We start from the raw sequence: 27,097 nt of genomic DNA, 5'->3' as shown, positions 1-27,097 counted from the left end.
ATATATAATACTCTCAAGCTTGGTGGAAATTAAATTTTCTAAATAATGAGGACAGCTATTCCCATGGTTACACTATATATATTATATGAAGGAATATTCACAGAAGGAATCTCCCCAGAAAATCAATTTAGATATGAGTTATGTAACAGTGTCATAATTTTTGTAACCTTATATAGGGTCATTTTCTTCTATTGTTGTTTTATTCCCAAATATAATCATTTTCTTTCAAAAAATTCAGTCTCATCTTTGATTTGCTGGCCTTTTGGGCTTCCTTGTCAGTGTCATTAGAATGTCATCTTAATCAGAGCATGTATGGTTTTGAAACATTTATTTGCAAATAGTTCTAAAAGGTTATATGACTCATGCCTGGAAAGAAAACAAAATGAGATCAATCAAAAATATTGGTTCTCCTGTATTTTGAGAGACACTTAATTCTCACTTTACTGAATTTTTGTGAGTTACAAGTCTTATAACCAAAATGACAACAATAACAACAAAAACAAAATTACAGTTGTTGGAGGTGCTGTGGGAAAGCAGGCACACTAAATGCCTTCTCGGTAAAATTATGAATTGGTTCTGCCATTCTGCAAAGCAATTTGGAATTATGTCCCTAAAACTATTAAATTGCACATACCCTTTGCTCAGGCAATACCACTAAGAGGCCTATACTCCAAAAAGATTAAAAAAATATTTTGTCCATATGTACAAAAATATTTATAGCAACTCTTTTTGTTATTAAAAAAAAGAACTGGAAACTAAGAAGGTGTTCGTTAATTGGGAAATGGCTGAACAAATTTTGGTATAGAAATACAATGGAAAATATTGCCCAAAAATATGCCATAGGAAATAATAAAAGGGAAGGATTTAGAAAAACCAGGGAAAACTTGTACGATAAGAAAAAGAAAAGTGTCATTGGATCATTTTTTTAAAAATCCATAGCAAAGAATTAAAGTTCAGAGGAAGAAACAAGCAGGACCACTTTAAAATGAATGTGTTGAATTTAATTGTATTCATAAATGACTAAACTATAGATAAAGAGATTCACAATTTGTATACAATCCTCTTTTTCTGTTCTTTGTATGTGGAAATGCTCATGTTAATTGGTATTTACCAAGTTCAGAATAACAAAACATGGATTCTTTTTAAAAACAGTCTTGTAGTCAAACACAAATCTACAATCCAGCATATAACATCTCTGTACCTTATGAACCTATACCTGACTTACTTATGTTTATGACATTGGAAACAAAAGGTAGAATTTTAGTGTGGTAAAGGACCTAGAAAATGCTATCTAATCCATGTCCCTCCAATTTTAGGTAGAGCCCCAATTAAGCCATGAGAATTTATCATAGATGATAATTTCATTCCATTTTTCATCATTTTCAGACAAAAAGAATCTACAGAATCCCTCATGATCCCATTCGTATATAGGGATAGGGCCTTGACCTGTAATTTGATTGACATAGGGAACTTCTTTATTAAGAAACTCCCTCAACTAATGTAGATCAGTACCTTCTGTACAATTTGAAGTCTTAGAAAATTGCGTAGAACAAAAAGAGGTTAAGTGACTTGCCCAGGGCCATACAGCTGATACTGTGTCTGAGGCAAGACTTGGACCCAAATCCTCCTGGTTTCAAGGAGAGAGAGAGAGTCGGAGACATACATATACATACATACATTACACTTTATATAGTGCTTGAATATAAATATATGTACATGTATATATGTGTACACACACTGGTATTTATTCCTTATATATGATACTAAAACTACATTCAGAGTTAGTCTGATTCCATAAACAGGACAGAACAGTTTTCATTAAGCCAGACCACTAGGCTGAGCTTCCAAAGGTGGGGATTCATCAATCAATCAATTAATCAACATTTACTAAGTACCTATCATGTACCAGGCATTGTGCTACTTTTCTACTTGCCAAAAGACTGATACCCACTTGCCCTTTGGAGGAAGACCAATCTTTTGATTGGTCTTTTGAAATTCTCATTCCTGTTTTGACCTCACTGACAATGAAGAATTAGCTATCCATTCCGTAAGTCCTTTATGTATACATCTTTTATCTACTCTATTGCATTCCCAATAGAACCTCTTCCAGATTGCTTTTTTTCCTACCAACTGCCCCCATTCTTAGTAGACAAAAGGAACAAATTTCTATTTTATTGAGATTAAGTTAGTCCCAGCTAGAACTCTTTCAACTTCACTCTTCCACACTTCAAAATGTCTGTCTTTTGCTATTTTTGCCTCTTACAATCCCATCACAGCAGGGAAATAGGTGCTTTTCTTCCTTTTTAAGGCTAACTCCTCTTTTTGTGCCCCTGATCTGTCAATCCCCAACTTAGCATGTTTTAGTGCAAAGGACACTAAATTGAGATTTATAAGATCTGCCTTTGAATGTTGGCTCTCCTGCTTATCACTTGTGTCATCTTAGATAAATCACTTAACCTCTCTGGACTTCAGTTTCTTCATACATGAAATAAATGGGTTGTACTAGATTATTTCTAAGATACTTCACCATTCTATGAACCTTGCTCTATAATCATAACTTGTCCTCGATATTTTCATTCTTTTCCACTTTCCCTCCTCCTGTCTTCTCCTCCTTTCCTCTTTCCTTATTCCTATGTTGGATAAGATTCCTTCAGTTGTTCTATAATCTTATCAATGTGAGTGTTTCTTCTGTCACCTCCTTTTGTTAAGCCTCTAGAGGATTTGCCCAATATGCTAGAAGCCTTAATATGCTTTTTTTAATATTTAATGGATACTAGGGGAACACGCAGGTTGTCGTTTTTTTTTCACTTTTTCACTCTTGCTAAATGACCAACCCACCTCCTTTTCTTGTCACACATGTCTTTGATGAGTTCCTCCATTCCATATTTCTAGTGTGAGTCATTGTTGTTGCTCTCAACTGCTACCTTTGGTCTTTTCCTTCCAGAGTCACAGAGTTATGTAGAGGAAATTTGGATTTATATGAGTGCTTTGTTAAGCTTAGTTACTCTGGCTAAACGTTATGGAGAATATGCCTAGGTGTATAGTGTAAGTCCAATCCCCTCTAGTTGCAAGTTCTTGTATTTAATAAGTTATAGGCAACTGTACTCCCATTCCCACTCACAAACATTACTGCTCCCTCATCATTCCTTCCACATATTCCACTCAAATATCAGTCCAGGATATCATATGATCATTGCTGTAGAGCCAAAAGGACCTCAGAAGCTATCAAAATCAACTCCATCCATTTACAGATAAGGAAACTGAGGCCAAGGAGGTTAAATGCCTTAATCAAGGTAACAAGGGAGTATGCATTAAAGGAGGATTTGAAACCAGGTCTTACTGACTTCAGAGCCAGTGTCCTTTCCGCTGCATTATCTAATGTTATCTATTGAAATTTGCATAGCCTTACATATGCCTAGTCCAAACTCAGGCCCTGTTGTCCTGGTAACCATCCTACTCTGCCTGTGAATAATTGCCTTGGTTCATTTGTAGTTCATCCTTGGTTCCTTCTCTGGCTATCTAATTCAGGGTTGCACTATTTTTGCCTTGTTGTAGTCATTCTTGTGGCTATCTCTTCCTGGAATGTCTTCCCTACCGGTCACTTAATCAACGTAATTGTTTATTAAATGTCAACTCTATGCCAAGCACTACTCCAAACACTAAGGATCCAAAGAAAGGGGAAAAAACAGTTCTTGTTCCCAAGGAGCTCACAGTGTAACAGGGAGACAAACATGAAATTCACTCTGCACAAATAAGATACATCCAGGATAAATTGGAGATAATCTCAGAGAGAAGGCATTAAGACTAAGGAGGACTTGAAAGGCTGCTTGCAGAAGGTGGGACTTTAGCTAATATTTGAAGGCCATTGGCACAACTTGTGTGAGCTTCGATGATAAAGGGCCCCAAACATTGTCTTCATTCCACCTCCCTCTGGATCCTTGAGAGAGCATGCTTGCAGTAGCAGATTAGTATTATGAGGAGCTGCTTGAGCCAGTTTTAATCTCCTTAACTGCTTGATTGCTAGCTTGTTTCAGCCTACTGGAATCCACCACATGTCTTTCCATTACCCATCAGTCACCTTCAACAGTCACTCTTCTAGATGGTATTCCATGATTTTCAAGCATGTACCAGTGCTAAAAAAACAACACATAGGATTCAGAAGATGAGTCGTGGCACTGAGAAGCTTGGGATGGTTGACTGGCACTATCACTGGCACATTTTCCCAAATGTGATCCAACTCAATCTTCTTTTCAGTTCTGTGCCCAGTTCGTGGTCCATTTTTAGTGCATATTCAGGATCTATGTATTGATGGACTAAATTAATTGTTTGCCCAACTTCATGACTTAACTGGAAAACATGTTTGGATATCCATTTGGTCTACTTTGGTTGGCTAGGAGGCCCTATGCTATTCTAAGATACAAAGGAATCAGTACGATAACATCCTAAAACAGGAATATTTATAGAACCTCTCCATCAATAGGTAAATCCCTGTTCTATTTGGACTTCATGCAAGACATCCTCCATGGTTCTGGCAACATTTTTTGATGAGTATATATAGATAGATATATGTGTGTGTGTGTGTGTGTGTGTGTGTGTGTGTGTGTGTGTGTGTGTGCGTGTGTGTATCTCTGTGTTATTTCTTGCTTGATGTTGGTATTTACTGTACTGAAGAACAAATTGATTTCTATTATCTTTTCTGTCATGGATGTATGTATATCTGGGACAGACAATAAAGATGACTAATTAACTGGGCCCAGAGTCTGAAAGGAAGAGAAGAGTGGGCTGGATTGCTTTCAGGAAATTGCAAAGCACTTTTTATGACCCCAACTTTCCCGTTACAGTAAAGGCCCATTTTTTTCCAATACAAACATTTTACCAGTGTGGTATATGGCAGTGAGAACACCACTGCCTTTAAAAAACTAAAAATGAGCATCATAGATGGCAGTGGAAAGGTGCATGCTAAGTCTGAGCAGGCTGCAATATATAATCAATGAAGATCTCAAAAGAAGAGCAAGAGTAAAGGAAGCCTTTTTTGTAATTTAATCTGTTTCATAAATTGCCCTGGCCAAAAAAATTCATCACCTAATGACCACAACAGTCTCATGGAGCAATACTTGAAACATATCCAACTTGATAGATAGTTTTGCTAAGCATAACCTTTGATAAGTTAGGCCATCTCCACACTAAAATGAGGCATCAGAGTTTGACTTTTAATGATGGGTGTAGATGGAGTCATCTGCCATTCAACATGAATTAGTCAGCTGCTTTCTTGAATTGAACAACATGACTAATAGAATTTCCATTAACTTTTTGTAAATTTCATCTTAATTACATCATTTTAGTGCATTCCATGCAGATATTTACTCTTAGTATAATGGATTTTTTGAGAGAAAATGTTCCATGACAGCATTGAGCTTTGAATATTTTATTTGAAAGCAAATGCTAACAGTACTGTTATAACATTCAATATTGATAATTTGTTGGTGGGGAAGAGGGGAGTCCGTAATTTAATGTACCAAGAGAAAATCTCAAAACTATTGTCTGTTCATAGTGTTGGAAGTTCATACTAATAATAATAATATATTATTCATAAGTACATTAAATTCTATATATATCTTTATGTGAATATTTTAATGCTTTTCTATTTCCCTTTGTTTTAAGATATATAAATATTCTTAAGACATCTTTATGCATTTTTAAGATGGCCTGAGCCAGGAGATTAGAACCAAATAATAGGTATATGTGTATATACCTATATACATAAGTATACCCAGTCAGTGCATATGAAGTCTTTAAAGTTATGATGCTACCAATACTCTGTATAGGTGACAGGGATTTATGATGCAATGGATAGCCTCAGAGAAAAAGGTATGCCTTAGTCATCATGTATCATAAAAATAAAGCCAAATCTTTGATTGTCTCTTGCATATTCATCACTAACGTATTTCAGTGCCCTGGATCTCTGTGTTGATAATTTTCACAGCTTTAGACACATATATCCAATGATATCCCAACATTCCATTCTCCTAAAATGAATGTGGACTTGGGCATTTTCCCTCCACCACATGTCTGATAAAATAAAATGGATTCCTTAAGCTACCCTCCCTCTCTGGAAAGCCAAAAAGAGCTGTCACAGGAGGTTGACTATTGGAGTATTTTGTTCAGTTATGACCCCAGATTTTAGGAAGACAAGGATGGATACATCCAGAGGAGAATGAACAGGATAGTGAGGGGACTAGAAGTCAGGCATGACACAAAAGAATTGGTTGAAATAGAAGAGGATGTTTGGCCTGAAGGACCAAAAAATATATGGGGATGCATGACACCGGTCTTAAAGTATTTGACGAGTTGTCACAGAAAAAAGCAACTACACTTGTTCAAATTAGCCCCTATTGAGAAGAACTAAGATCGTTGGCTGGAAGTCAAAATAATGCAGGTATAAACATGTAAGGAATAATAATCCCAATGATCAGGGCTTTCCATGAGTAGAATGGGCTGCCTCAAGAGAGGTCTTCAAGTAAAGACTAGATGGCCATTTCTCAGGAATGCTGTAGAGTAGATTCCTGTACAATTTTGTCATTGATGCCCCTTCTAGCTCCAAGAGTTTGTGATTCTGTGGTAGGAAAACCATACTCACAAAGACATTGATTTTGTGTCACTGTCCCATGAAAGCAATGCTACTCTGTCCCTCTTATATTCTATACACTTAGATATACACTCTGCCGCTGTACATTGACAGCTGGTTTGTTTTACAGTCATCAGTAGTCAATGATTACAATCATCTGTCCCAATCAGTTCCTAGACTTTTTACTATTCCATTAGGTGGGATTGCCCACAGATGTGTCTACTGGCCCCAGTAGTTTCATGCACCAGTGTGCATTCCTGTGGTGTTCTAATTACTAAAATATACCCCTCTGTCTAGACTGTTAATGACCTAGGCATATAATCAAAAAATAATGATTTGAAGACTATTGAATTCATGTTGTCAATGGCTTCTGCCCCTCATTCCATCTAGGGTGCCTGAGAAGATGTAAACATACTTATAGAAGATAGTACTACATATCCATGCATAAGATGAATGGGGAATGTACTGCTGACCTCATCCAAGTGCAAAGAGTTAAGCTACCAAATGATACCCACATAATAGGAAAACTGGGCTTAACAAAATTTTTTATTAAATATACATATACACATATATAACATATATGTAGACATTCTCTCTATAGCATATATGTAAAATATTTCTCAAGTGTCATTTAGCTAACCAGTGTGCAATCAATTATCCTTAACTATGTAGCCATGCTTGTTGTAGTGATTTTTTTAACTAAATGATTTATTTGTACAACTGAATTGTTTTATTAGGCGTTCCTCACATATCAAAATATTACTTGTTAGATTTGGCAAAATAACAAATGCTGCTTTTTTAAATCTTTATTTGACCTTTAAGAATGATCTTTTGGGGAACCTTCTTTTTTTGAAGTTTTTAGCGTGCCAGTAAATATAGTTAAATGAATGCTTGTGTTGTGAACAAACCCTAGAATAATCTATCAACTTGCTAATCAGCAACCATGATCTAGATGTCATATCCTGCTATTAACTCTCTTAGCTAAATAAATAGAAGTGTGTACAATGTCTTGCAATAACTAATTTTAGACTATAACTCTGTTTTAGAGGATTTGTAAACATAACATTGATGTTAATTTTGTGATGAAGGAAAATGAATGAAAATGAATATTGGATCTTATCAGTTGTGTGAAAAACTTTTTGCATATATTTTGAGTGAATCTTTATGAATAACAAGTGAGAATGTATTTTGCTTGTCCTTTACTTTTCTCATCTCCTTTTTGAAGCCATCTCTGACAGGAAACCAAGTACTAAGCACTTACTTAGGGCAAAGACTTCAGATCAGTGTGAGCCTGAAAACTGGACCCTCATATCACAAACAGAAAAGACTCTCAGAATTCAGAAAAACATCCTGTGCTGTCAAAGGAAAGCTATCACTAAATTTCCTCCTCTACTGTAAACTAATCCAGAGCAAAATTAAATAACTGATAGATAGGTACAGTCATATCTGGTTCTAAAGTGATGCAGAAATTCTGGGCAAAGAGCAGTATGTAGTAATAATTAGAATTCCAAATGTTTGTATCCTCCCACCACTCCTTTCTGATGAAATCTTTCTGTGTTGCCAGGTGAGGGAATAAAGGCGAGCAGGGCACGGCAAAATTGGCCTGATGGAAATATGCATGTTTGCTTTTGGAAATATCCTCATCTATCATTAAGAGCCATCTTTTTTCTTGGAAATGTCTCTGATTCACCCTTTCCTCTCCAATGTCGCCTCCATCAGGCAACATCATCTCATACCTAAATTGGTATACAGTCTTCTCTCTTGCCCAGTCTTTCAATTCTACTTAACATTTTGTCAAGCACCAATGATGTTCAAAATGTGGTGCGAGGAACGAGGGGAGCTATGAAGTTTAGATGAGATGCAAGCCCTTCTTTTGGGGTATCTCCAATCCAAAAGATGGATTTAACACAAAAACAACTTACTTCTTTACTTCAAGTATCTAATGTGTGTTTGTGTAGGTTCCCAATATATATAATGTAATGTGCTGTTTCATTGTCCAAATATTTTCAGTAAACTGAATTTGGTCTTAACAACAAAGAGGCGAGGGTTAACTAAAGATATAAATGTAATGTTAGTCAGAAAGCCCAACCTCTACTTCGATGTTAGGAATTTTCCTAACTAGGAACTCAAAAGCAGCCAATGTGGCACAATGGCTAGACTACTGGGCCTGGAGTCCAGAAGATTTGAGTTCAAATCCTTCCTCAGCCACTTGTTAGCTCAGTGACCCAGGATAAATCACTTACTCTCTGTCTTCCTCAGATTCCTCAACTGCAAAATGTGCATAATTATAACACTTGCTTCCCAGAGTTGTTGTGAGAATCAAATGAGATATTTTTAAGTTCCTAACACAGTGCTTGGCACACAGTAGGCACTTAATAAATGCCCGTTCTTTCCCCTCCCCCAGAGCAATTGTGACTGAACTCAAAACTTTTCATCCTAAACAAATTTCCCAGCTATAAGTAGAGATCCTTGAATCAGTGCAAGTAGAACTACATATGGAGCATGATATATGCATATAACTGCTATTGTTGCTTGGAACACTTGTCTATACTTTTTTGTCATCTTTAATTTTCAGATTCCCAACACTGCCTTATACAATATTCTGCACACAGTGAAAGCTTAATAAATTCTGTTCACTGGCATGAGGTTAATATAATATTTAGTATGGTAAACCCTGGGTGAGAGTCATATGTAAGTAATGTCATACTAGGTGAGTGTGAAATGATAAATTATAAAATTATATTTTATTTGAATGAACAGTACTGAGTTGCCTCATACAAGTCTCAGTGGGAGATCCTTAAATGGAAATAAACATGAAAGGAAGAACAGAATGAAGCATAAATTTTGCTACTCCTACAGCAATAGCAACAGATCTGATTTGAACACTCATTTCCTTTTTTTCCATCAAAATAAAATCTGAAACTTGAAGAATAATTGTGATGGCAGTATCTTCATTCAGGAAGATTAATTTCATAATGCAAATGATCTACTTCTGAAAAGGAAGGCAATTTCATCTTGCTCTAGTAAAGTGTGGGGAAAAGTGTTTTGTCATTTACTTTCTGAAAAAGCAGAGGAGTACCACTCTAATCTCTTATGACTTAATACTTCCCCTCTTTTTTTGTTTGTGGAGGTTTGGGAACTATTTTAATGAAATCCTACTGAAACACTCAAATTGTATTTTGTTTAATGATAAGGGAAAAGATTAAGAAATTTCTGTCTTGATGAAATGTCTTCTCTATAGTTCCAAAAATGTATGTTTATTTTGAGCACTGTGTTGATTGCACTGTTCTATGATTTTGCAGTATTCCAACACAGCCAAAAGAATGTTGGTGTTAAGATGATGCCTCTTCACATTAAGAACCAGCTCGGGGTCATTAAAAATGTCGCTCAGTTTCCAAAATGTACTGCAGCCTGCTTTCTTCCTCCTATTTAATCTATTATCAAATCTTCTGTTTTACTTTCCTGTCTCCTGTGTACTTTCCCTTCTCTACCCACACAAGCACACTCTGGCATTATCAAATCTTGTCATTTTTGCCTTCGCATCTCTTGTATAGCTCCCCCTCTTTCTATTCACACAGCCATCATTCTGGCATGAGCCCTCGTTAGTTTCACCTGGACTATTGCAGCAGCCTTCCAATTGGCCTACCTGCCTTTAGTCTCTCCCCATTCCAGTCCGTTCTGCTCTCAGCCACCAAAGGGATCTTCATAAAGTATAAGTCTGACTATCTCTCCACTCTATTCAGTGACTAACCAGTGGCTCCCAGTCACTTTTAGGATGAAATATAACATCTGCTGTTTGGCACCATTCTCACATCGGCCCCTTCCTACCTTTCCAGTGTTCTTACAATTTACTCACACCCATGCCATATGATTCAAGTATGCTGGCCTCTTTGCTGTTCCTCACACACAACATTCTGTCTCTCAACACCATACATTTGCACAGGCTGTCCTCTATGCCTAGAAAGTTCTTCCTCCTCACCTCTGCCTCCTAGTTTTCCTGACTTTCTTTTGATTTCACTATTTTGTTTTCAATTAAGTTTTGTTGTTAATGTCATTTTTTAAACTCACTATTAATAATAAAGTGTTTTTACTGAGTTTAATTTTTAACTTGATGATATGGGACAGTGGATATTGTAAAAAAAAAACTTGATGGGATTTTCTAAATTAAATCAATGTGTACTGTGATACTCAGTCCCTTTAATACAAAAGCAGGTATTTGGGAGGATGGGGAAAAACATATTTGAAATATTTTTCAGGAGTAGGAAGCAAAAAAGGCCAAATGATTATCAACTTCATATAAACTCTATAGCTGCATAGGCTCCCCTGATCATAGATTAAGAGCTGGAAGGAACATTGGAAGATTAAGTTCATCAACTTCATTTTACAAAGAAGGAAATTGAAGCCCAGAGAGGTTCATTGACTTGCCTGTGGTCAAACATCTAGTAAGTATCTGAGGCAAGATTTGAGTTCTTCCTAATTCCAAGCCCAGCTCTTTATACTGCACCATCCAGCTGTCACATGTCAAGAAAAGTATACATGGCAGGTACTAAAATATCATCACAAAAAAAATGAAATTGATTATATTTTTGCAGACAGAAAATGATTCATTACTGATATGGGAATCAATTCTGAATCAACTAACCATGTATAATCATACCACCAATTCATTTGAGCAAAGATAAAAATTAATACAAAGCCTGGAAAAAGAATAAAAATAAAAGAGCTATATGGCATACAGGTAGAATATAACCAACCTGACCTATTTAAACAACTTATTGGTGCAAGAAAAAAATGGGATATGGTAGGAGGAACAGATGTTGACACCAATCATAAGTATTTCCCAAAGAAATTGAGCCAATATAAATCAAAAGTCATGAGGAAAACAAAATAACTTAGAAAGCACCCCATCCAGCAAATAATCTCCTTGTCAGAATGAAATATATGGCAGCTAAAAGAAGCAGTGATATAGAATTTGTAAAGTCTTGTGGTAAAAAAAAAATAATGGAAAATTATGGGCAGCATCATTTCATAAAACAGTGAGAAATAGTGGAGAGAAAAATTGGATTTTTTAACAGCTTGACACCTTTCTAACTAAACAAAGTCTAGCTAAATGAAGTCATCTCAAGGATGTTTAAGGATGGAAATGGAAGGCCAACAAAGAGAAAAAAAATAGATACAACCTAGAAAGATTTTTATAACAACTCTCTTTTTATGGTCACAGACAGTGGAGCCACCACATTTGGACTTTTAGCATCACAATATTGGATGAGCTGATAAGAAAGTGGAAATAGCATTTGAGAAAATAGGGATGTGGGAAGTACCACATCAAATATGTACTAAGGAAGTTATATCGAAGATGACACAGTTTTCAGGGAATCAAAGGATTGTTTCTCCCTGTGTCTGAAAGAAAAATGGATACCAAAGGCAGGAGGAAAATGATAGAAGTTATTAAGGTTACTGAGAGAATAATCATAACTACCTATCCACGTACTTACTTTCCCATGTCTATGCATTTATGGTTATAAGCAAACCACACCTTAAGGGCATCCTCGAGGAGCACGTGAGAGGAGAACACACAGGCTTTTGCAAGTGCTATTACTCAGTAGAACCCATCTTCACAATCACACGATTGACTGAAAGATATAAATTAAAGGTCCCACTATGCTTAGTGATTGCTGAATATAAAAAAGCATTTGATTCAGTAGAGTAAAGCAAAATGTAGCTTTAAAGACTCTCTTCCAACAAAATACCATCATGTATGCCTCAAAATCATACATGATTCCATGAAGAATGTAAAAGAGTTTTGTTCAACTCTCTGATTACTAATACCAGGCAAGAAATAAAACAATAAGACATATTCACACCAGTGTGTGAATTGCTATTGTCGGAGAGGAGGTTCCAGCACAGATTCAAAATTAAAGATGGATTCTCTCTAAATGTTAAGGATGTTCGAATGTGGGTTACCTTGTGCTGATTGCTTCCTGCCCCAGGACACTGAAGTCTCCTAAACAAGATTCAAAATCAATCAAAAGAGTTAGGCCTGACAATCTACGAGGAAAAACAAAATAGATAAAAATAAAGATAAAGAATTCCTATTGTTCAGACTCTGATATGCAGTTAGATGGGCAATTATTCATGAGTGCATATATTTTGGGCAGATTTTGTGAACAGACAATGAACTAGAGTTTGACAGGAGTTTGAGAATGAGCTGTATTACCTTTGGGAAATTATTTAGTTCTTTTCATGATCCAAAACTACTTTCCTGAAATGAGTTCCATTTTTAACATCAGTATCTTACTGATGATGTTATATGGATGTGAATCAAGCAATACTAACCGGAAAAGAATGAAATAGAGGGTCAGTCAAAGGGCAATACAAAGGTGTATGTTGCGCCTAAGAGGTTCACAATACATTATAAGTGATCAAGTAGGAAAGAGTATATAATATATCATCAGAGACGCATATGGCCAAGCAAAAAGATGGACCAGTTATGCAGAGAGTAGGTGACAACTGATAGACAACGTGTGGATGCTAGCATCCACACAATGTAAAGAGAACTTGAGTAAGGCTCTGATCACATTAGGCAGAGCCCTTTTGGGGAATTGATGGAAGGATATGGGTAAGAGTCACACAAAATGGTCAGACATAAATAGTTTGTGATCTGTATCCAAAACTTTGGAGGAAGCATCCACATTGATGTGACCACAGAGCCCCATTTAGGCTTTGGAGTGTTGCTCAGACTCTAAAAACTGTATTTGGATAGGTGCCAGCTGCCAAATTATAGACAGATAGGCTGACCATTTTGCAAATGGTTCTGTTTCTACACATAGGCTGACTTATAGACAGAGAAAAATTCTCTTTTATACCCTCTGTCACAACCTGATAGTTATGCGAATATTATTTATTCATAACATTCAAGTAAAATCAAAATAGCCCTTGATAGCACTAAACTGGCCAAACCACCAATCTAACAAAATGTGGCGTTTCTATGAGACTCTGGAAGCAATTAAATAATATCCCAATGTTTGAAAGATTATAGGTCCATTACTTATAAATTTAGTTACCTATTTTGTATGTGTTTACATTAATGTTATATTTATGCTTAATATGCATATATGTACATATGCATGTATTTTATATATATATCTAGATAGAAAGAAAAAGAAATTGTACACTTATCTCCTCCATTAGCATGGAAGACATTATGAGTAGGGATGTTTTATTCTTTGTACTTAACAGTGCCTGAGACATAGTAGGCATTTAATAAATATTTGATTGATTAAGTGAGTTAAACTTTTCTTAATGCCATAATCAAGCTGTTTCATGTTGATTATATCAATCAGGTTACTCCTCAGCCCCAAATCAGGTAATGACTTCTTTTCTTGCCATCTGAATACATTCTAGCTTCTTTAATTTAGTATTCAAGGCCCTTCACAATCTGCCAACACTCTTATCTTTCCAGCTTTATCTTATATTATTCCCATCCACACAGATTTCACTCCAGCCAACTTGGGCTACTCTTTGACCTCCATACACGTCCATTGTGTTTGCTCATGCCATTTCCTGTACCAGAAATGCCCTCTGCCAATTTCTCATTCAGCTTGTTGTAATTCTACCTATCCTTCAAAGATTATCTCACATACCACCTCCTTCACAAAGCTTTGCTTAATTCTTTTTTTCATTGGACCTTACCTAGTGTTTTGCTCTTCTCTTATGTGCTTCTCATGCTTTTTTGTATTATAGTTATTTATAGGCATTTCATTCCCTTTTAGGTTATAAGTGCCATTAGGACAGGTACCATGTCTTTTGCTTATTATTTTTATTTTCCCTAGTGAATATCTTGATGCCCTGTATATAAGAGAGACAATGCAAATTGAATCAAATAATTATTGCTGTTAACTCAGATGGTACCACTGGTTTAAGCTATTCCCTGAAAGTAAGTTAAGCACTCTAGGTACCTCTTCTAGGTCAAAAGGGGACTATTCAGAAACCTCCTCTTTCAGTAAACAGCATTAGGGTAGCATCTTTAAAAAAATTTAAGTAGCTGTCCAAAATGCTTAACTTTATTAGGAACCTAAGGTAAATTTAGATAGATGAAGTGTTTGTGCATAGGCACAAAATAAGTAATGTTATTCAGTGACTTTAATCTATTGCCTATTCTGCACTTTCTGTCTCTCAAGCAGAAAAGATGTCCCTTTTGATGTGTAGTATTCAGCAAGTTAAAATTTTCCTGTCCATGGTGTGCCAAATTTTTTTAAAATCACCAGCCATCCAAATCTTCGGTCAGCATGAATCAGGTTTTTTTGTTTAATTAAACCAGCTTATCTGCCATCCATTCTAATTAATCCATTCTATCTTAATTACTTTTTCATTTCCAATGAAATGAGAAAAGCCAATCATCATGTATTACTACAAATAGAGGAAATCTGAGTCATTTTGTAATATAAGTAATAGCACAGCATGTTAGTCAGATGGGAGCATAAACTTTCTATCACATTCTTAATGCAGTAAAATACCTTAACAATATGTATGGGGAAAATCAGTTTATGTACTACTAATCTCTCTAGCTATTAGTATTCCTCCCCTCATATTTTCTTATATTTACTTATTTGTTTACATAGTTATCTCCCAGTAAAATGAAAGCTCCTTAAGGATGGGACTGTTTTTCATTTTCATTTTGGCAATCCCTTTTTCTTTTTTTTATTAATTTTTTTTCAATGAGCAAAAATCTGATCTGTCTCTCTTCCCCATTCCCAGTGAAGAAAGAAAGAAAAACAAAAGCCCTGCTAAAACATATAGTTAAGCAAAACAAATTTTCACATTGGTCATGTCCAAAAGAAAAATGTTTCATTCTTAATTCCATCACCTCTTTATCAGGAGGCAGGTAGCATGTTTCATCATGAGAATTTTGGAATCATGGTAAGTCAATATATTAATCAGATTGCTTAAGTCTTTCAAAGTTTTATCTTTACAGTATTGTTGTTTTTGCATAAATCTGGGGTCGATAAACTGTAGCCCATGTTTTTTTCCTGCTTTATTTTAAAATGTAACATATATATTCTTAGCTCATTGCCATGCAAAAACAGGCAGCGAGTAGAATTTGACCTATAGGCCATAGTTTGCCACACTTAGTGTAAATTGTTCTTCTGGTTCTGTTCACTCTGTGGTTCATACACATCTTCCCAGGTTACTCTGAAACTATCCTCTTCATAATTTCTTAGAGCACAAAAGTATTCCATCTCATTTATATACCAAAACTTGTTCAGCTGTTCTCTAATTGATGAGTACCTCATCAGATTCCAATTCTTTGCCACCACAAGAAAGCTATGATAATTATTTTTGGACATAGTTAGAGTTTGTTTCTTCTCTCCTTCAACCAGTGCAGAAAAGAGCAAGATTTGTGTTATCTACTCCCCTATCTCTTCCTCCTTGTTTGTGTAGATTTCTATTTGAGCACCCCAATTATTTAAGATAATTTTCCCTCCTTTTCCCCACCTAATGTATTCCTCTTCCCTTCTTTTTCCATTCTTTTTGAAGATCATCAGGATCACACCAGAACCATTTCCAGGACCTCTGTCTAATTAGGCTCCTTCTATGATCCCCAAAGATGATAGGGTTCAGAGGGTATCTTCTCATATAATAATATATAATATAATTCCTTTTTGGCCCTTTATCATTGTTTTAGACTCTTCTTAGGAATTTGAATCTGTTCCTTATGTATCTTAGATATGAGCCTTTTCCAGCAAAGAGTTTTTCCTCATTACCTGTTTCTCTATTTTTAACCGAATTGGTTTTGTTTGTGCAAAAGCTTTTTAATTTTGCTGGATCAAAATTGTACAATTTATCTTCTGTGATCCTCTCTTTCCTTTGGTCATGAATTCTTTTTCATCTATAATTGTGAAAGCCATTTTATTCTGTGTTCCTCTGATTTATGTATGATATGAACATTTATATTATTAACCAAAAGTCACAACTCTATAAGACATGGGTAGTAACTTGATTTATTACAAGAGAAAAACACATGCATGTGGGAACTCCTTATACCAAGGAGTCCACAATACTGACATTTGGGTATTCATGGGCTGTAGCAAAAAGCAGAGTTCTTATGGGAGGAATGGAGGATAATCCACTCCCAAATGGGAGTGTCAGGGGAAGTGGCAGGGAGCAGTAGGGGAAGGGAAGTGAGAGGGAACAAGAGGATTTAATAACATCAGACCATGGAGGGAGGATGTTCTGCTTATCTGAAAGGGTACCAGATGCACAAACAGTTATCAGTCTGGGCATACTGGCCAGAGCCAGGCTTGCAGCTGATTCAGCTTCAAGAGCACTGAAAGTTTAATAGAATTCAGTTGCAAAAGATCACTTTATGTTAGCATAGGATTATTAATAGGAATAATTAACACATAAGGAAATGCAATTTAAAGCATTTTTCAGCTTACATATCACACCTACTAGATTACCATTTTTTCTTTCTGTCATGTTTGCTAATCACCGGAGGGGCTGTGGCAGGACAGGGACATGGATGAACTGGTGGTAGAACTGTGAATTGGTCCATTCATTCTGGAAAACTTGGAACTATGCCCAAAAGTCTCTGAACTGTGTATGTACCATTTTACCCAGTGATACCACTAATAGGACTAAAACCTAAAAGGTCAAACAAAGAGAAAAGGAATCCATATGTATAAAAATATTTATAGCATCTCTTTCTGTTATAGCAAATAACAGGAAATGAAGGTGGTATGCATCAATTGGAGAATAGTTAAACAAAGTGGTATATGAATGTGATGAAATATTATTGTTCCACAAGAAAAGATTAAAGGGACAGTTTCAGAAAAACATGGGAAGATTTGTTTAAATGGATGTGAGTAAAGTGAAGAAGAACAAAGTAAGCAGGAGCAAATCAACAATTTAAACAATAACATTATTTTAAAACAATAATCTTTGAAAGACTTCAGAACTCTGAGCAGTGATCAAACATGATGTCAAAGATCTTATGGTGAAACATGCTACCCACCTTATAAAAGAAAGGTGTTGGACTCAAAATGCAGAATCAAGGCATACATTTTTGGACACAACAATTGTGGATTTTTTTTCTTCTATGTATATTTGTTACAGGAGCAATTTTTTTCAATTTTATGGGAGTCAGGGTAGAGGAGGAAGCTAGGTATAGGGTAGCAAAAAAAGTAAAAAAATAATACGCAGCTTTAGCTAGGTAAATGTACTTTTTGGATTTTAAAAAGTTAATATTTCACTTGAAAAAGTGAAAAGGCATTTGATGTGTATGAACAGTGAAATAAAAACATAAGAAACTAAAGACAAATGTAGCAAAGGCTGTCATTAAAAAATATATGACTGAAAAAGATGGACTGTTAACATGACAAAATTCTTTACTGGCATCCTTAAGATGTGAACAGAAAGATAGGAGAGCCCTCAGCACTTTGGATAGATGCCTGTACTTACTTCATAAGAGGACCTAGACAAGGATTACACAACATAGGCAGATATGGATTGGTTGTCAATAACATGTATATTAATGAGATCCTAGACCTGTTCAATTTGTTTATGTTATAGAGTATCAGCATAGGAATTTTAATTTTTTCTCTTAAGTTTTATGTAAGTTAGGTTATAATGAATGGGTTTTCTTCATTAAAAGAAGTATTTCAATATCATGCCTATAACCAAAGTATTTTCTGGAAATTTTAAAAGGCCCATTCTAGTTCTATATCTATAATCTATGATCCTGCATTAAAAACTCTAGAGAAATATAACTATACACACACACACACACACACACACATATATATATACACACATACATACATTTATATACACCAACATGTTTATATGTGTGTACACATCTATATCACCTGCAAATGCACATATACATATAGGCTTATATACGTGAATGTGTATACACATATATATGTATTAGATGGATGGATGGATGATAGTTTGGGGGTTATCTTGTTTGTTCTGTGAAACAAAGAGTAGAGAAATCTATAAATGTTCATCTTCAAAAATTTAGCCTCCACAGAACTGACACACCCATTATCATCATTCTTATTATCCATCCACCTACCAAAAGTAACTTAGTCCCACCTATCGAAGCTTATGTCCACTGAAAAATACTTGTGATCTCAAGTAGACATGAATAAAACTTTGATTATCACCAGTGCCTGATTAGAACTGAGATGGAGCCCTCGAATAAATCTCTCTGACACTTTGTGACCTGAGAGTTCAAGACAGAATTATCATAAACTCATGAAGCATGAATTTCATCTTCTGCTTGAACATCTTCAGTGATGGCAAAATTGCCCTCAGCCCGTCTCATTTTGGAATAGCTCTACTTGACAGTTCTTTATATTGAGCCAAAATTTTCATCCCAGTAACTTCTGCCCATTAGGTTCTCTTTCTTTCATGTAGAGTCTTGCATATTAAGTTTAATCCCTTTTTAACATTACAGCTTCTCAAGTTTTTGAAGACAGTAAAATCATGTTCACCCTAAATCTCTCTTCTCCAAGGTAAATATCTCAATATCTATAGAAAGCCAAAATTTTTTTAGGTTTCCACATTTCACGAAGTATACTTGTGAATTGGTGCAACAAGCTCATATTTCTTTGCTTTTATTTTATTCTTAATTTCAAAATCAACATACCTATTATATCTGAAAATCTGAAAATCATTTCTAAAAATCAACATATATGTTAGAGAAATAAAATTGATTAAAATACTATTAAATTTTTTTTTCTGTACCACAGATACAGGAGCAGAACGACAAGCTCTAAGAGAAAATGTGTATCCCAAGCTGAGGGAATTCTGCAGAGAAAACTATGGACTGGAATTTCAGGTAAACTTGCTATTATCCCTATCTTCAATTATTCTATTATAAACTCTGGGTTTATATTTCTCATAGCAAAATGGGAGTTATAAGGCAGCATAAAACATTTCTTTCCTTAACATAACAAAAGTTAAAAACAAACAGTATCACTGTTGGTAGAGTTGTGAACTAATCCAACCATTCTGGAGAATAATTTGGAACTATGCCCGAAGGGCTATAAACTGTGGATGCCCTTTGACCAAGCAATATCAGTATTAGGTCTGTATCCCAAAGCAATCAAAAAAGGAGGAAAGTACCTATTTGTACAAAAATATTTGTAGCAGCTTTTTGTGATAGCAAAGAATTGGAAATTGAGAGGATGCCCATCAATCAGGGAATGGCTGAACAAGTTGTGGTATATGATTGTAATGGAATATTACTGTGCTATAAAAAAAAATGATGAGCAGGCTGATTTCAGAAAAACCTACAAAGACTTATATGAGCTGGTGCAAAGCAAAATGAGCAGAACCAGGAGAACGTTGTACACAGTAACAGCAATACTGTAATATGATCAACTACGCATGACTTAGCTATTCTCAGCAACACAGTGATTCAAGACAATTCCAAATGACCCATGATGAAAAATGCTATCTACCTGCAGAGAAAGAACTGATGGAATATAAAATGCAGATTGAAGCATACTATTTTTCACTTTCTGTATTTTTCCCATGATTTTTTTCCCTTTGGGTCTGTGTCTTCTTTCACAACATGACTAATATGGTAATATATTTTGCATGAGTGAATTGCTTACTGTCTCAAGGAGGGAGGAGATGAGGGAGGGAGAGAGAAAATTTGGAACTCAATTTTTTGAAAAAATGTTAAAAATTGTCTTTACATGTAACTGGGGAAAAATAAAAGATTATTTTAAAAAAACAGATCCTGAAAAGAAAATCTTTATGAGAAAAAATTAATTCCTTAAAAAACAAATAGGTTCCATTTTGCATATCAGAAGCTATGTATGGCATCATTACGCTCATTCTGTTCTGCATAATAAAAACCTGTACTTCACTTCTCACCATCTTAATCCACTCATTCAGCCACTTCCACACATTGTCTTTGTATGTGCTAGCAAACAAAAACAATAATTCCGTCTAGTCGTCACCAAGCATTTATTAAGCCCTTACTTTGTACCAGGCAAAGAAAGGCAGAAGCAGTTCCTACCTTCAAAATTCACATTCTAATGGTAGAGACAGCATGTCAACAACCATGTATATAAAAGCTATATACAGGGTAAATTGGAAGTCCTCTCAAAAGGAAGGCACTAGCATTGAATTGGATGAGGAGTGGCCTCTTATAGAAGGTGGGGTTTTGGCAGAAATTTGAGGGAGCCAGAGAAGTGAGGAGGTAGAGCATTCCAGGAATGGGTGACAGTTAGTGAAAAGCCATGGAATAAGGAAACGGTGTGTTTTGTGTGAGGAACAGCAAGGGAGCCAGTGTCACTGTATTATAGAGTACGTGGAGGAAGTAAGGATAAAAATACTTTACAAATATTATCTCATTTGATCCTTGCAACAACCCAGAAAGGCTTATGCTATTATTGTCCCCATTTTATAGTTGAGAAATATGAGGCAGATTGAGTTTAAGTGACTTTCCCAGAATTACATAGCTAGTAACTATCTGCTTTGCCACCTCTCTTGCCTCTGGGGGCAGGGAAGGGGAAAGGTAGCAAAGGAAAAGATTGTAAAGGGCTTTAAAAGCCTAACAGAGGGCCTTATATTTATCTTAAAGGTAACAAGGAATCACTAGAGTTTCTTCAGTAGGAAGATGACATAGTCAAATACGCACTTTAGGAAGATCATTATGGCAGCTAAGTAGAGGATGGATTTAAATGGGAAGAGACTTGTGCCAGCACGACCACCAATAATCTAGATATAAATTGATAAAGACCTAGACTGAGGTTGAGAAAAGAGGACATATATAAGAGATGTTCCAAAGTTAGAATGGACAAGCCTTGGATTGGCTTGGTGGTTAAGATTGGATGGCAGTTGAGGGACAGTAAGGAATCCAAAATGACACCTAGATTTGATGTTGGTGACATTAAGATACCACCCACACATAGGGAAGTTTAGAAGAGAAGAGGGTTTTGGAAAAGAATGGATTGAGTTGTGAATACGTTGAGTTTAAGTTGTCTATGGGGAATTCAATTTAAGATGTCTAATGGACTGTTGGAGGTGGGAGACTGAAGGTTGGGAGAGAGGTTAGGGTTACATAAACAGGTCTGAGAATCATAGGCCAATTTCCCTAATGAATATTAATGTAAAAATTTTTAAAAAAAATATTAGCAAGGAAATTACAGCAAAGATCGCAAAGATCACATACTATGACCAGGTGGGATTTATACCAGAAATGCAGGGCTGGTTCAGTATCAGGAGAATTATCAGCATAATTGACCACATCAATAGCAAAAACAACAAAAATCATATGATTATCTCAATAGATGCAGAAAAAAACTTTTGACAAAACACAGCACTGATTTCTAAAAAAAGTACTAGGAAGCATAAGGGTAAATGGAGCTTTTCTTAAAATGATAAGTAGTGTCTATCTAAAATAAAAATCAAGCATTATCTGTAATGGGGATAAATCAGAAGCCTTCCCAAAAAGATCAGGAGTGAAGCAAGTATGTTCATTATCACTACTATTATTCAATATTTACTAGAAATGCTAGCTATAGCAATAAGAGAAGAAAAAGAAATTGAAGGAATTAGAATAGGCAACAGGGAAACAAAACTCACTTTTTGCAGATGATATAATGGTGTACTTATAGAGAGTCAACTAAAAAAACCAGTTGAAACAATAACTTCAGCAAAGTTGTAGGATATCAAATAAACCCATATAAGTCATCAACATTTCTATATCTTACAAACAAAACCCAGAAGGAAGAGAAACACCATTTAAAATAACTGCAGACAATATAAAATACTCAGGAGTCTACCCACCAAGACAAACCCAGGAACTGTACGAATACAATTACAAAACGCTTGTCACACAAATAAAGACAATCCTAAACAACTGGAAAAGTAATTATTCATGAGGAGGCTGAACCAATATAATAAAAATGACAATTCCACTTAAGTTAATTTACTAATTTAGTGCCATACCAATCAAACTATCAAATAATCATTTTGTGGGTCTTGAAAAGCTAATAACAAAATTCATCTGGAAGAACAAAAGATCAAAAATATCAAGGGAATCAATGAAAAAAAATGAGAATGAAGGAAGGCAGCCTAGCAGGACCAGATTTCAAATTATATTACGAAGCAGTAATCATGAAAACATCCTGATATGGGCTAAGAAATACAATGGTGGATCAGTGGACTAGATTAGGTAAATAATACACAGTAATAAATTACCATAGTAATCTAGTTTTTGATAAACCCAAAGATCTAAGCTTTGGGGGCAAGAACTTACTATTTGACAAAATTGCTAGGAAAAGATAAGGTCAAAATAGGTAAGTGATTTAGACATAAAGGATGATATCGTGGGGAGCATAAAAAAGTTTATCTCTCAGATCTATGGATAAGGGAATATTTTTTGACCAAACAAGAGATAGAGAGAATAATGGGAAGTAAAATGGATAACTCTGAATACATGAAATTTAAAAGGTTTTGCACAAAACCAGTGCAGCCAGAGTTAGAAAGAAAGCAGTAAGTTTTTTCTGGTGAAGGCCTCATTTCTCAAATATATAGGGAACTAGGTCAAATTTATAAAAGTAAGGACCATTCCCCAATTGAAAAATGGTCAAAGGATATGAACAGGAAGTTTACAGAAGAAAAAATCAAAGCTATCTATAGTCATTTGAAAAAATACTCCAAATCACTTTTGATTAGAAAAATACGCATTAAACACCTCTGAGATATGGCTTCACACCTATCAGATTAGCTAACTTGAGAGAAATAATAAAATGAGAAATACTGTAAGCAAAGTGGAAAAATAGGGACACTAATTCATTGCTGGTGGGCTTGGTAACTTGCCCAACCATTCAGAACTGTGCCCAAAGGTTTATAAAACTGTGGAGTAATCCAGTAATATCATTGCTAGATCTGTATCCCAAAGATATCAAAGAATAAGGAAAATGACCTGTATGTACAAAAATATATGTGGCAGCTCTTTGTGTGGTAGCAAAGAATTGGACATGAGGGGATGCCCATCAATTGGTAAATGGCTGAACAAACTGTAATATGTGATTGTGGTAGAATACTATTTTGTTATAACAAATGGTGAGAATGATGGTTTCAGAAAAATCTGGAAAGACTTTTCTGAACTGATGCATAGTAAAGTGAGCAGAACCAGGAGAACATTATACACTGTAACAGCAATATTATAATGATGAACCAACTGTGAAACACTTAGCTGTTCTCAGCAATACAGTGATACAAAATGGTTCTGAAAGACTCATGGTGAAAAATGCTGTCCACTTCAGAGAGAGAGCTTATGACCTCTGAGTGCAAAATGAAGTATAATTTTTTCCATTTTCTTTATTTTTCTTGCTTTTGTGCAACATGGCTAATATGAAAATATGTTCTGCATGGTTTTACATATGTAATCGATATCATATTGCCTGTCTTCTCAATGTGTGGAGCAATTAAGAGATCATTGGTAAGTTTGGAGAGAGCTTCTTGTTATTCAGTCGTTTCAGTCATGTCCAACTCTTTCTGATCCCATTTGAGGTTTTCTTAGCAAAGACGCTAGAATATTTTGTCATTTCCTTCTCCAACTCGTTTTACAGATGAGGAACTGAGGCAAACAGGGTTAAGTGACTTGCTCAGGGTCACACAGCTAGTAAGTATCTGAGGCCAAATTTAAACTCACAAAGACGAGTCTTCCTGCTTTCAAATCCAGTGTTCTTTTTACTGCACTACCTAGCTGCCCTTGGAGAGAGCAGTTTCAGGAGAAAAAAAAAGTCATGTATAAAATAATTGCTCTGCTATCTCCAGAAATGTCTTGCACCTACAATTGAAGGCCATTCACAATAAGTTACCTTCTAGCCTAGTCCCATATTCACCATATTCCACTTTCATTTTCATTCCTCTTATGGAACGCTCTTTCTTTTTCATTCAAATTCCTAATATAAGGGTTTAACCAGAGCCACAGGGACCTTGGGCAGCCTGTATTGAAGGGATTTGTTTAGATAGATATGAGATCTGATATGTCCCGCTTCACATCTCAAAAGGAGATTACAATTTCCATCTTAGTGGAGAGTAGGTGGAGGGTGGAGGGCTGTGGTTGGGAATCTCCTCTCACATGCTATTTCCAAAAGGGCTATGATGCTCTTTTAATAGTTCAGGTTAAAAGTGACTTTCCTTGGTCAATCCAAAGGAGAAGGTAAGAGTTAACTAACTCTTGGCAAGCTTAGCTTCCTCTAAATGCTTGGTACACACAAGGCAATCATAGAGAGCAAACAAAATTACTGATATAAGCAATCTATGAAACAGAAGACATACAAGTTAGAGTAGACAACGGAATAAACAGTAAATAGGTCCTAGACTTGAGAGTAAGATAAGAGGTCAGCTTAACCGAGTAGAGAACAATCTTACTGAAGAAGTCCATTTGCAGTCTCTGGGGCTAGAAGCACTGGAAATCAAAAGATGTGGTAGGGGCCTGTAGATGCCTGCTAGCCATTCAGAAGTTCACTTCCTTTCTCTTACCAATCTCTTTCCAAATTTGATTATCTCTTTGAAGTTCTTCTACACTTAAATTGCTCAAAAGTGTTCTCTAGGCTGATCAGGATTCATATCTCCCTCCATGTAGCAGCTCAGTGTCCCATGGCTATCCTTCAATGACCCTTCCTGAACCCTATCCCGCCCCATCCCCGCCCTACCCCTGCATAGATAGGGGGTGGTGCACTAAACTATTTGAGAAGTTTTAGTTATTTGTGTAAGAAAAGGCCAAAATCAGGATCTACCACAGATGATTTATGAATGCCAGTGATACAGCTCTTGCATACATTAGCATTTGTATACACTATTCATTTTGAAGGCCCTTTAATAGAAAAATATTTTCTTGTAAACACTGGGGTGTTTGAAGGCTCACAAAATATTACCTTCAATTTATAAAGTAAATCACTTTTGCAACAGACAGAACTGTTAGATCAAAATTTTTCTCCCTGATTTACAGAGTAGAACTCACCTCTTCAGTGCTATCTCAGATTCATGCCTACTTTGTCCAAAATTGAATATGTAATGAGGATACGTAGTGTGGGGGAAGAACAAGTACCACTGTTTGCAGAAGAAATTTTCATCCTTTATTTGTTTACACTCAGGTAAACAACTTACCTTAGGGATCCCTCATGATAATTTGTAATGTGACCGATAAAATAATAGTATAAAATGGCCAAAATTGATTTGCAAAATGTCATGATACTGGGTCATCAAGACAGCTGTTAAATGATGTGTCATGAATCACTATAAATCATAAACCTGAATTAAATTCATTATATGTTCAATATTGTGGGCTTCAAGAAAAAATATGACTTTACAAATAACAAAGCCTCGGTTTTTGGAAAATATCAGACCTGGCAGATTTTTCAAAGTATTGGATTCTCCTATGGGACTCAATTACCATATGTGGAGAAATGCATCTGAGTATATTAACCATATCTTTGATTTAGTGTTGTCTTGCAATATGTTAGGATAGTTTTGTCCTTGAACCACAATAAAGCTTCTACAGACTTTATTGGGAATGTTGATTAATGTTAGCTAGAAGCAAAATTAGAATGTCTAGGCTTGAATTATGAAACTAGATAGTTTGACCCTTAGACATTTTATATATCTGTGTTTGAGTGCTATGTAGTAAAATTTCTGTCAGATATGCCCTTAAACCAAGAAATTAGTATAAAAGCAGGTCTCTCTTAAAAATGATTATATAAATTACAATTAACATTGTAGTCTTTAGCACATAAATTGCATAGAGAATAGACCCCATAAAAAGAAACCTAAATGCTTAAAGAACAAAAGGTATATGTAGCTTTCAGGGGAAAAAAACTCTTCTCAATGATACTTTTTTTCATTTCTAATACATTTGAAAACCTGCTTATGCTGGGTCTTCTTAAGGAATATACAAATATAAGATTGTTACTATGCTCAAATAGTTTATAGAAACAAAACTTATACAAATGAGGAGAGGAACTGTGTCTCATTTATTTTTGTATTTCCCCACATCACTTAACAGTGCTTTGCCTATATTAACAGCTTAATTTTTTTTGATGAATGAATGAGTAAATAAATGAATTTATAAATATAAAACTATTAGAAACCAATAGATGACAAGATACTATCAAGTATATAATTGTACAATAAAGTCCTGTTCAAATGTTTTATTGTGATTTAGAGGTGACTTTGAGTTCTTAATGGCTATGTCAGCAAAAGACAAACTCTAGCACATCCTACCAAGCTAGGAAGGCCAAATTTATAGGACTGGCAAGGAGTTTTATGTGTATTATCTAAGAATAAATCCTACTAAGTTTAGAGAGATTCATCACCAAGTTGTCCACATGCTGACAAGTTTTGTGACCACCACAACTCTTAAAAGCCCCTCTAGTAAATATGTCACCAAGGGGTTACATTTGTATTGGTTATGAGAGACAAAAATCACAAAGC

General features: G+C 35.5%; 1 protein-coding gene across 1 annotated transcript in view; it reads left to right on the top strand.

Annotated features, from left to right (window-relative positions):
* The window catches only part of NWD2 (NACHT and WD repeat domain containing 2), a 170,520-nt gene that overhangs the window by 49,087 nt on the left and 94,336 nt on the right, over positions 1-27,097 (top strand). Inside the window, 1 exon segment of the mRNA XM_020992128.2 lies at positions 19,384-19,472. Within this exon segment, the coding sequence (XP_020847787.1) occupies positions 19,384-19,472 (89 nt within the window).

This window comes from Phascolarctos cinereus, unplaced genomic scaffold, assembly GCF_003287225.1.
Source record: "Phascolarctos cinereus isolate Bilbo 61053 unplaced genomic scaffold, phaCin_HiC Scaffold_9;HRSCAF=440, whole genome shotgun sequence".
NCBI lineage: Eukaryota > Metazoa > Chordata > Mammalia > Diprotodontia > Phascolarctidae > Phascolarctos > Phascolarctos cinereus.
The sequence above is the reverse complement of the archived record's forward strand: the minus strand, read 5'-3'. Positions and strand labels throughout refer to the sequence as shown.